This window comes from Phaseolus vulgaris, chromosome 11 (genome assembly GCF_000499845.2).
Source record: "Phaseolus vulgaris cultivar G19833 chromosome 11, P. vulgaris v2.0, whole genome shotgun sequence".
Lineage (NCBI taxonomy): Eukaryota > Viridiplantae > Streptophyta > Magnoliopsida > Fabales > Fabaceae > Phaseolus > Phaseolus vulgaris.
In genome coordinates this window covers 38,189,795-38,200,657 of record NC_023749.2, presented here as the reverse complement: position 1 = coordinate 38,200,657, position 10,863 = coordinate 38,189,795, and the positions used below count along the sequence as shown (strand labels likewise).

The 10,863-nt window shown below is 45.4% G+C and overlaps 1 protein-coding gene across 1 annotated transcript; it reads left to right on the top strand.

Moving 5' to 3' along the window:
• The first annotated feature begins 295 nt into the window (after window positions 1–295).
• On the top strand, window positions 296–2,066 carry LOC137825597 (uncharacterized). Its single transcript, XM_068631300.1, has 2 exons — window positions 296–812; window positions 1,801–2,066. Exons 1-2 carry the CDS (start codon window positions 368–370, stop codon window positions 1,851–1,853), a joined length of 498 nt encoding a protein of 165 aa, XP_068487401.1. The 5' UTR covers window positions 296–367; the 3' UTR covers window positions 1,854–2,066.
• The last annotated feature ends 8,797 nt before the right edge of the window (window positions 2,067–10,863 follow it).

Sequence of the window (10,863 nt, the reverse complement as noted above, 5' to 3'; positions counted from 1 at the left end):
ATAATTAAGGGTGGTAATTATTTGAGCATGTGCTAACAATGCTTGGAACTTTCAAGATAAGTTACAAGATACATTGAAGCAAAGAACAACAACTACATTCATAAGCATAAAACAAATAAACGTAGGATGTAGTTGAGATAGTTTGAGTAGAGCAACTAGTATGTGACACAAAATATGGTTGCAAATCAAACCTCAAAAGCCATCCAACACAACACAACCGAAGTCACCAACCAAGGGCAACATGGTCATTCCACACTCCCTAACCTTTTCTTAAACAGTCTCTACATTTTCCACCCTCATCAAAAGAAGCCCCTTAACTTAAACCCCCTCATGTTCTTTTCTCTTTTTGGTCTAAGCAAACACCACCATGGCAGCATCAGTCTTTAACACTCCCTCCTTCACACTCTTTGTTTTTCTCTCTCTCCAACTTTATCTCTCTTTCTCTTCCTCTTCCTCTCCCTCCATCCATGACCTTCTCCGTTCCAAAGGACTACCCCCTGGCCTCTTGCCAGAAGAGGTAAAGTCCTACACTTTTTCCCAAAATGGCCACTTGGAAGTGTTCCTAGATGCACCTTGCATGACCAAGTACGAGAACAGGGTCCTCTTTGAACAAGTATTCACTGCTAACCTCACCTATGGTAGTCTCATAGGAGTTGAGGGTCTCCAACAAGAAGAGCTCTTTGTGTGGCTCCCTGTCAAGGACATAATCGTAAATGACCCTTCTTCAGGGTTGATACTCTTTGACATTGGCCTCGCCCACAAACAATTCTCTCTCTCCCTCTTTGAAGATCCACCTCACTGCAAGCCCGAAGGTAAACTCAATTATTCTCAAAATTGGATCACCTCTTTTTTTCTCACTAACTACATGCTTCTAACTGAGATCTGTCACTACCCTTTTGAAACTAAACTCCAAACACAAGATATGCACAATCTTGGCTCACCCTACATACAATTCAGTTGTTTGATCGTATCAATGTACTGTTTAGCCCTTCTGATTCTACTTTTTTTTCTTATCTTTTACCATTTTGGGTAGTGTGAGTGAGAAACTGAAATTTCTTTTGGCTTTTTCTGTTGATTCAGGTTTATGTTATTTTTGTGTCTGATAAACAGCTGTTCTCACAGCTACATTCACAGTTTCACAATCTGAATGCTTTTAATAAGAAACAAATTTGGTTTCTCTAAACACAGTACTTCAGTAAAATTCAGGAACTAATTTAACTTTTCTTTCAATATTTAAGAAACTACTTAGCATAACTTTTAGGTGCTTTGTTTTAACTTTGAGAATTTTAAATAGGATTTGTTTTACTCAGGATTATTTAAGGAGAAAGCTAGTTTTTAAGGGATTGGTAATTTATTCTTAATTTTTAAGCAGACTTTCGAATTTCATTTGCTTTCTCTGGGTTTATCTCTCGTGTGTCTTCGCATCCCAATAACCTCAAAAAAGAGTCTCAGACAAGAACATCCTACTCAACTTTTTTCCATTTTACATGCAACAGACAAAATAAATTAAGAGGAACTTTCCTGTGTTCAAAGGGGAAAAAAGTACAATATTCTACACAATATGTCAGTTCCTGAGCCTCCTGCATCATCGCAGTAACATTTTTAGGCCTGATATATGCAGTGCAGGGTTCAAGGGGTGGGGTTAATTACTGATTTCATTTTCTTATCTGTTTTGTTGTTTCTAGTTGGGTTTTTTTGTCATAATTTTTTAACTTTGCATGCATTTCCAAGGTTAAAAAATTGATTTTTTTTGGTTTATATGCAAAATTGGTGGTTGAGGCTGATTGAATGGTTGTGCAGGTGGGTTGAGGAATCATGTGAGGAAGGAAAAAGGTTTGGAGGTCCTGAGGTAGAAAAAGATGCCACCCTGTGTTTCGGGCTTCACTTGTTGTCTTTTTCTATGTCATGTTTATATAATTTTAGCCTTGCAATGCAACTATAGTTAATGAGCTTGTAGCGTAGAGGTTGAGCATGTAAAAAGGTGAAGAGAGAGAGATGAAGAGAGAAAAAAAAACTAAGGAATCTTGATGTCTTAATCAAATTTACAAGTTGTAATTTTCTTCTAACTTTTGTGCATTATATTCACCGGTAATTGCTATGTTGTTCCGTTTTGAGATAAAAAAAAGATATGATAAGTTTCAAAGCAAAGGATCAAATCTAGGTTTATGAATTGGCAAAGCAATGACTAGGAAACTTGCCAACGAAAATGGGATGAAAAAGTTATTTGGAATATGTTAATTGCCCCCTTGTTTTTGCCTTTCTGGCACATTGATATCACAACTGGGTTTTCTTGTTCTTACTTTTTGTTTGTTTAGGGAATAACAGATTGGAAGAATTGATTAAGATTCCTTCAAAGAAAGAAAGAAAAAAAATATTCTTCATCTCTCAAAACATTTTGAATGGTTAGTTGCAATGCAATCTGTATAAAAAGTTAATATTCTTTATTATTTACATTTTAACAGAAACATGTGATTTTAGTCTTACAGATTTCAAACACCATCTTTCTTACTATATGGAAACTGAAAATGTTAAACTTTTATAAGGGTTGAAATTAAGTTTCAAATATTGTGAGGAACTTAAAAGGCAGTTTATACATTAAAAAAAAAGGTAATCTATTTGGTGCCAAAAATTAGCTTAAGCTATATTTAGATTAAAATTAAAAAAAATTCTAATTTTAATACAGTTGTGAATTTCATTACTAGAATGAAAAGATTATTGTTTTAAGAGTGAAAATAAAATCAAATACTTTCTACTTCTCAGTATTATTTTAAACCAAACTTGCAGTTAATTTTTTAGGCTTTCACACATTTTTTAGTCAACTTTGAGATACCTAAAAGGAGAAAGGTGTCTTTGAAAAGGGAATCGGTGGTCTAGTGTTGTTGTTACCTTGAACTCCCTTTATAATATTTAACATTTGTTATTTCTAAACTCGTGATAAAAAACAAGGTAATATTGTGCATTGTGTAAGGTTTTTTAATTGTAGATAACATTTTAAAATACCAATTAAAAAGTATTGCTAAAAATATATTTAATTTGAGCCTTTGAAGTCAAAAACCAACATAAAGCAACTTGATTGCTTTGTTGGATGCAGCGTCAGTTATTGAATTGTAACGGCACAAACTTACAATTTCTTCCATAATTAGAGCTTTTATTTTGAGTTTAGCTTTTCTTTTCGGTGAAAAGTTAACCACTTTCTTTAATTATTATTATTTAGATAGAGTTTGACAGATTGGAGTTTAGAAATTAGGGGGAGAAGAATAAAATACGAGAAATATGGAACTCCAAAATTAAGATAGTATTATCAAGCTTTTGAATTTCAATGTGTATGATACAATTTTGTTTATAAAATATTATTGATTTTTACTTCTAAATAGTGTAGGAACTTTTGGACATATTAAAATAAGTTTTTGGTTGAATACTAAAAGGTAAAACAAGTTTACAACTCTCCTTTCTATTTCACATAAACTAAATGTTTAAATTTCAAATTTCTATTATTGTTTATTTTAGTGTTCAATATTTTTGATATGGTTTGTTTTAGTGTTCAATGTTTTTGTTATAGTTTATTTTTAAAAGGTATCTTAAGGAATGTGTCGGTTATTGAAGCAAGTTATTTTAGAAGATTGACATTGTTTGTGAGAATAAAAGACATGGTCATGGATAGTTATGTGATGATTATCTTTTTGTAGATCATGGTGCAGAAAGCGTTTGATGTGAATATTAGGAAATGCGATCTTATGAAAACGTTTGTTGCACTAATGCAAAGTTTGAGAAGCATATGTTATACTGATACTTGTGGGCTTGATTAGTCAAAGTCCAATCTGCTTATCAAAAATCAAATTAGAATAAAATATCTAAAACATAAGTGGAAACAAATCTACAAAATCTGGAAAAATGGAAATGAAATCTAATGAAAAAAAAGTGGAAACAAATATTTAAAATCTAGAAAGATGGAAACAAAATCTGAGAAAAAGAATGGAAAACAATATCTGAAACAGAATCTAAATTCAAAATTTGTGGGAAAAATAAACCTATTAATAGTGATGGATACAAGCCTCAATGGATAGACTACAACACTTGGACTCGTAGGAGCCTAGTTACGCCATCTTTCCTTTTTTGTTTTCTATTTTCTTCTTTGTAAGTCTTTCTTCTCGCCATTTGAATGAAAGACTAAACCTTTTTGGGTTGATCCTCTTGTAATTTGATATTGAATTTTGAATATGTACCGCCCAGGTAGTCGGAGGTGATGACGTGGCAGCGAGCTATTATGTAGGCATGTTGAGCGGGGCTCATGGCTGGCAGAAGGGAAGGAGATCGGGGGGCTCGTGTAGTTGCCAGTCTTTAAGTTGGCGTGCTCCGATCTCTAGCATACCTAAACCGGCGGTCACTAGGTTTATGATGAAGTCGCTGGATGCAAACCCAGGCGACCAAATGATCAGAGATCGCCGAAAGGAGGACATCGCCGAAGGATCAGTGAAGCTTGTTCCAGGCTTTCGAGGCAGAGGATGAAGCCGTCAGGTAGTCATTTCCTAGCTAGCCAGAGGTTGAGGTCGGGGAACAGCTTACCCGAGCATGCACGATGAAGCAAGTGAAGTAGATCATGAAGGCGGCCGGCGAGACCACAGGGTAGGTGTGTATGAAGGCACCCGTACTCGCCACGCAGAAGAGATCACGCTCCAAGGCAGTTATGCGCTGAGTTGTTTCTTGCGTAAGTAACTTAGCCAAAAAGCCTGAAGAGTAAGAAGTGGCGCCCAAGTCAAGGATGCTCCAGATGGTGACACGTGTACAGTTGGATACGAGCCACGTGTCCAGATGTGTAACTGTCAGGAGAGAGAAAGTGCACAGGTATATAAGAGATTCTAACGAACTTCTGAGGTACGCGCGCGTTTTAGATTACTTCTTTTACGCTTGCGAGAACTAGAGTACGCTGAGAGAGAATCTTGCACGGTTCCAGAGAGTTCTTGAGTTTTCTCTTAGTATTTGGTGGTTCAGTCGCTGACTTGGGCGTCAGAGCGTGATCGGCCGCAGCAGTGCCGTTCTGTCTTTTTGCAGGTTCTTGAGGCGAATCAAGGCGAAGGACCGAAGCTAACACGGCGCAGAGTCGATCCAGATCTGACGAGGCAAAGTTCTTGCGTCCTGGTCAACAGGCAGGATCATCAGGCGCCCACCGTGGGGCCGTGTAAAATCTGTTCCCATCCACAACGTGAATTCTTGGAAGTTTCTGCAGTTTCTGTGTGGTTGTGTGCTGGTGCAACCATTTTCCGCCGTTCATCCAAGCTTGGTTCGGTAGTTTTGTGTTTTCCACCGTTCGTTTGAGTTCTTGTTCGGTGAGGTGAGGTTTTTCGCTGCTTACGCAAGTTTTAATCGGTGAGATCTAAGTTTCGCCGTTCGTTCGGATTTTCGTGGAAGAAGCGGTGGTTTGTGGTGGAGTTGCGAGTTTCTGTGAAGGTTCGCTGTTGAGGTTGTGTTCTTGAAGTTCTTTGGAGTTTGCAAAGCTCTGACCGATTGATTGCTGGATCGATCGAAACTGAAGGAGGTGTTGTTCGTCGCTCATTGTGATCTGTTAAGTTTTCATGAGAAAGATGAGAAGCAACCGTTCAAGTCCAGTTGCGCCAGTTGCTGCTGAAGGCGCCATGACTATGGTGCAGATGGTGGAGATCATGCGTGCGTTGCAGGCGAATGTGGAAGCCTCGCGCATAGAGCAGGCAAAGATGCATGAGGACCTGGTCGCCTCTCAGGCCAGGAATGAAGAGCTTAGCAGAGTGACTGAGGAATTGCGCCAAGCTCTTCAGGAGCAGCGAGGGCTCCCAGTCGCTGAAGAGGTTGCACCGTCGACGCCGCCTCGCGTTTTCCCCATGCCTTTTGCTCAGGCGATTACAGACACGCCTATCCCTGCGAGTGTGGTACTCGTGAAGGCTGTTTTTACCGGCGTGGAGGATCCTGAGGCACATCTCACCACGTTCCACACGCAGATGATGCTGTCAGGAGGATCGGATGCTGTGTATTGCAAAATGTTTGTGAGCACGCTCCAGGGGACAGCGCTGGAATGGTTTGTGAGCCTGCCTACAGGTCACATAACCAATTTCCAGCAGTTTTCGAAGCTCTTCGTCGAGCAGTACATAGTGAACAAGGCGCCGCCTAGGGTGTCTTATGATCTGTTCGACATAAGGCAGTACCAGGGAGAGTCCCTCAGGGACTATTTGAATCGTTTTGGGGCGCAGATGGTCCGCTCGCCGGCCAAGGACGAAGAGATGTTGGTCTACGCCTTCAAGAAGGGCGTGCTGCCAGGACCTTTCTGCGAGGCGTTGATCAGGGCTCACCCCGCCACGTTTGCTGAGGTTAGGCGACTTGCGGTGGCCCACATCGCCGATGAAAGTGAGGTCGCCGAGAAGAGAGGAAGCGTGGCCCCCGCCAGGCCACGCGCCCAGACCAGGATCCAGCCGCAGAGGGTGCTGGAGACAGCGGCGGCCAAGAGGGATCAAAGGACTCGCCATCCTTATGATCCAAGGAAAAACAAGGGCGGGGGCCCAGGGCGCCCCAGGGAGTACAATCGCCCGCCGAAGCATAAGTTCGTCATGGGGTTGGCGGACCTGATCGCCATTCCCAATATAGCGGCCAGGCTGAAGGCGCCCGAGAAGGTGGGCGACAAGGTGTTGGGACCAAAGCCAGACGCCTGGTGCGAATTCCACCAGGGCTTTGGCCACATCGTGGACTCATGTTTGGCATTAGGATACCAGCTCGACGACCTGGTCAAGAGCGGGTTCCTAAATGATTACTTGCTGGACAGGAGGGCGGGGGAGCGTCGAACTCCCAGCCAGCAGGTGGTGAGGCTCAGCAGCACGAGATGCCTACTCACGGAGAGATCCACACCATTGCAGGAGGGTTCTCGGGTGGTGGATGCACCGCGTCACAGAGGAAGAAGTATGCGAGGTCTGTGATGACGGTGGACATGTTCGAGGACCACTCGCCAGATGTGGACATCACGTTCACGAGTGAAGATCACAGGGACGTTGTGCCTCATGACAACGATCCAATAGTCATCTCGCTTGTTACGGCGGGAAGGAAGGTCCACAGGGTTCTGGTGGACCAAGGAAGCTCGGCAGATGTGATGTTCTGGCCGACTTTCACACAGTTGCAGTTGCCCCTTGACCAGCTGAGGCCCTATGGAGGGTGTTTGTATGGTTTCGCTGGCGATCAGGTGGAGGTCAGGGGATATATAGAGTTGAGAACTACCTTCACGGATGAGGCGGGCTCAAGGACGGAGAAAATCAGGTACCTCGTCGTGAATGCTCCCTCAGCATATAACATTCTGTTGGGAAGGCCAACACTCAACAGAATAGGAGCTGTGCCTTCGACCAGGCACATGAAGGTGAAGTTGCCATCGATAGAACGGGTGGTGATCACCATCAAATTTGACCAGAAGGAAGCGAAGAAGTGCTATGAGAATAGCCTGAAAAACAAGAAGTCAGTAAGTTACATCACAATGACGCCGCCTCCCGGTGTGAAGCCCAAGCCAACAGAATGACGAGTTGTCGGTGCAGCGATGGAGGTGGCCGCCGGGGGCGACGTCGCCATGATGGATGTTGAGGCTGAGGGAGAGAACGCTGAGCGGGAAGAAGAGGCGAGGAACCGCCCAGAGGAAGCGAGGGAGCTGGGAATCGCCAGGGCGGTGATCGCCAGGGAAGCTAGACCCAAACCCGTCGAGGAATGGCTTGAGAGGGAGATCGGGGGAAAGGTCTTCAAGTTGGGGAGATCCTTGGAGGCTGAGCTCCAAGACCAGATTGCCAAGGTGATAGAGCGACATCTGGATGCTTTCGCATGGTCTGCTTCAGACATGCCGGGAATTGACCCCGACTTCTTGTGCCACCATCTAGCAATGGACAACCAGGTCAGACCAGTGCGACAGAGAAGAAGGAAATTCAACGAGGAGAGAAGGCAGGCGATCAGGGATGAAACCCAGAAGCTCCTCGCTGCAGGCCATATCAGGGAAGTCCAGTACCCTGAGTGGCTAGCCAATGTCGTGCTGGTGAAGAAAAGCAATGGGAAATGGCGCATGTGCGTCGATTTCACTGATTTGAACAAAGCTTGCCCAAAGGATTCGTATCCTTTGCCAAGCATAGACGCCCTGGTCGACAGTGCTGCAGGGTGTAAGTTGCTGAGTTTCCTGGATGCCTTCTCGGGGTACAACCAGATAAAGATGCATCCCATGGATGAAGAGAAGACCGCCTTCATGACCGAGAGATCGTGCTACTGCTACAAGGTGATGCCCTTTGGGCTGAAGAACGCGGGGGCCACGTACCAGAGGTTGATGGATCGGGTACTTGCACCAATGCTGGGAAGGAATGTGCAAGTGTACGTAGATGACATGGTTGTGACCTCGCCGGAGAAGAGCAAGCACGTTGCGGACTTGGAGGAGTTGTTCACCACGATCGCCAAGTTCAGGTTAAAGTTGAATCCTGAGAAGTGCATCTTTGGCGTGGAGGCGGGGAAGTTCTTGGGATTCCTCTTAACTGAAAGAGGAATAGAGGCCAATCCTGATAAGTGTGCTGCCATCTTGGCGATGAGGAGCCCGGCTACCGTGAAGGAAGTGCAGCAACTTACAGGTCGGATGGCCGCCCTGTCTCGTTTCGTATCAGCCAGCGGAGAGAAGGGCCATCCGTACTTTCAGTGTTTAAGGCGAAACAACAAGTTTGCCTGGACGAAGGAGTGTGAAGAGGCCTTCGTCAAGCTTAAAGAGTACCTGGCGAGCCCGCCGGTTTTGTGCAAACCGCTGGTGGGGACCCCTCTCAGGTTGTATTTTGCTGTGACTGAGAAGGCGGTGAGTGCGGTGCTCGCCCAAGATCAGGACCAGGCTCAAAAGCCTATTTATTTCGTCAGCAAGGTGCTGCAGGGCCCGGAAGTGAGATATCAGGCCTTGGAGAAAGCTGCACTGGCAGTGGTTTTTTCGGCGAGAAGGTTGCGCCACTATTTCCACAGTTTTACAATACTGGTGATGACCGACTTGCCCATCCAGAAGGTTCTAAAGAAGCCCGATGTAGCTGGGAGGATGGTGAAGTGGGCGGTGGAGCTGTCGGAGTTCGATATCAAGTATGAGCCCCGAGGTTCGATAAAGGGGCAGATTTTCGCTGATTTCATGGTCGAGCTCTCGTCAGAAGCAACACGAGTTGAAGGGGATGATTTTCGTTGGGTGCTCTCGGTGGATGGATCGTCGAACCAGCAGGGTAGCGGTGCTGGAGTCATCTTGGAAGGGCCCAACGGCGTGCTGATTGAGCAGTCCCTGAGGTTTGCCTTCAAAGCCAGCAACAACCAAGCAGAGTATGAGGCGCTGATCACCGGAATCTTGCTGGCCAAGGAGATGGGAGCTAGGGTGCTAATGGCTAAGAGTGACTCGCTGTTGGTCACAGGACAAGTAACCGGCGAGTTCCAGGCCAAAGATCCACAAATGGCGGCTTACCTGGAGTATGTGCAGGAGCTGAAGAGTTCCTTTGTCTCCTTTGAAGTGGTGCATGTGCCTAGAGAGCAGAATGCCCGAGCTGACTTGCTAGCTAAGCTCGCCAGTTCAGGCAAGGGGGGTAGGCAGAGGACGGTGATCCAAGAAACTCTGAAGACGCCTAGAGCATTTGTGGCTGATCACCTGGTTCTTCAGATAAGCAAGTCGACGGAGAGAGCGACGAGGAGTCACAGGTCTTTAACTCAAGAGACCTTGAGATCGCCGAGAATAAGAGTATGTCGGGAGGAGAAGGTGAATGTGGCACAGGTCTGCGCTACCCATGAGCCAGACACCTGGGTAACACAGTACAAGCGATGCCTGGCGGATGGCCTTCTCCCACTGGATCCGACGGAGGCCAGGAAGATAAAGAAGAACTCCAGCAAGTTCACGATGATTGATGGCGAGTTGTATAGGTTTGGGTTCACACACCCACTCCTGGAATGTGTGCACGGAGAGAAATGTACAAGAACCATGGCCGAGCTCCATGAAGGGATTTGCGGAAGTCACGTCGGGGGTCGAGCTCTAGCCGCAAGAACCCTCCGTGCAGGTTACTACTGGCCAACAATGAGGGAGGACTGCAAGAAGTACGCACAGTGTTGCAAGCAATGCCAGTAGCACGCCGATTGGCACAAAGCGCCTCCCGAGGAGTTGAAGTCGATTTACAGCCCTTGGCCGTTTCATACATGGGGGATCGACATTCTGGGACCTTTTCCATTGGCGATCAGGCAGATGAAGTACTTGGTGGTGGCAATTGAATATTTCACCAAGTGGATTGAAGCAGAACCAGTGGCCCAGATCACCGCACACAAGATCGAGAGCTTTGTGTGGAAGAACATCGTGTGCCGGTTTGGTGTGCCCAAGTGCCTGGTGTCAGATAACGGGACTCAGTTTGCAAGTCACCTGTTGAAGAAGCTGTGCGAAGGGGTGGGAATTCAACAAGTATTTGCATCTGTCGAGCACCCTCAGACAAATGGCCAAGTAGAGTCAGCCAATCGGGTATTGCTGAGAGGTTTGAAGAGAAGGCTAGAGAAAGCCAAGGGATCGTGGGCTGAGGAGGTACCCCGTATAGTTTGGGCGTACCACACCACCGAGCATTCAGGAACCCATGAGACCCCGTTTAGCTTGGTCTATGGATGTGACGCAATGATTCCAGTGGAAATCCAGGAGAGCTCGCCGAGATTCCAGAACTTTGTAACGGAAGACTCGAATGAGGAAAGAAGGCTCAATCTGGATTTGCTGGATGAGGTCAGGGAGGAGGCGAGAGTAAAGGCTGAGGCAGTGAAAAGAAGGATTGAACGAAGGTATAACTCGAAGGTGATGCCAAGGCAGTTTAAAGAAGGCGACTTGGTGATGAGGAAGGCCCACCAGTACGAGAT

What these genes read in the sequence shown, in the direction of transcription:
- LOC137825597 (XM_068631300.1), top strand. Translation starts at nt 368, where the DNA reads ATGGCAGCATCAGTCTTTAACACTCCCTCCTTCACACTCTTTGTTTTT. An exon ending in ACCTCACTGCAAGCCCGAAG is followed by an intron (nt 813 to 1,800) that starts GTAAACTCAATT and finishes ATGGTTGTGCAG; the next exon opens with GTGGGTTGAGGAATCATGTG.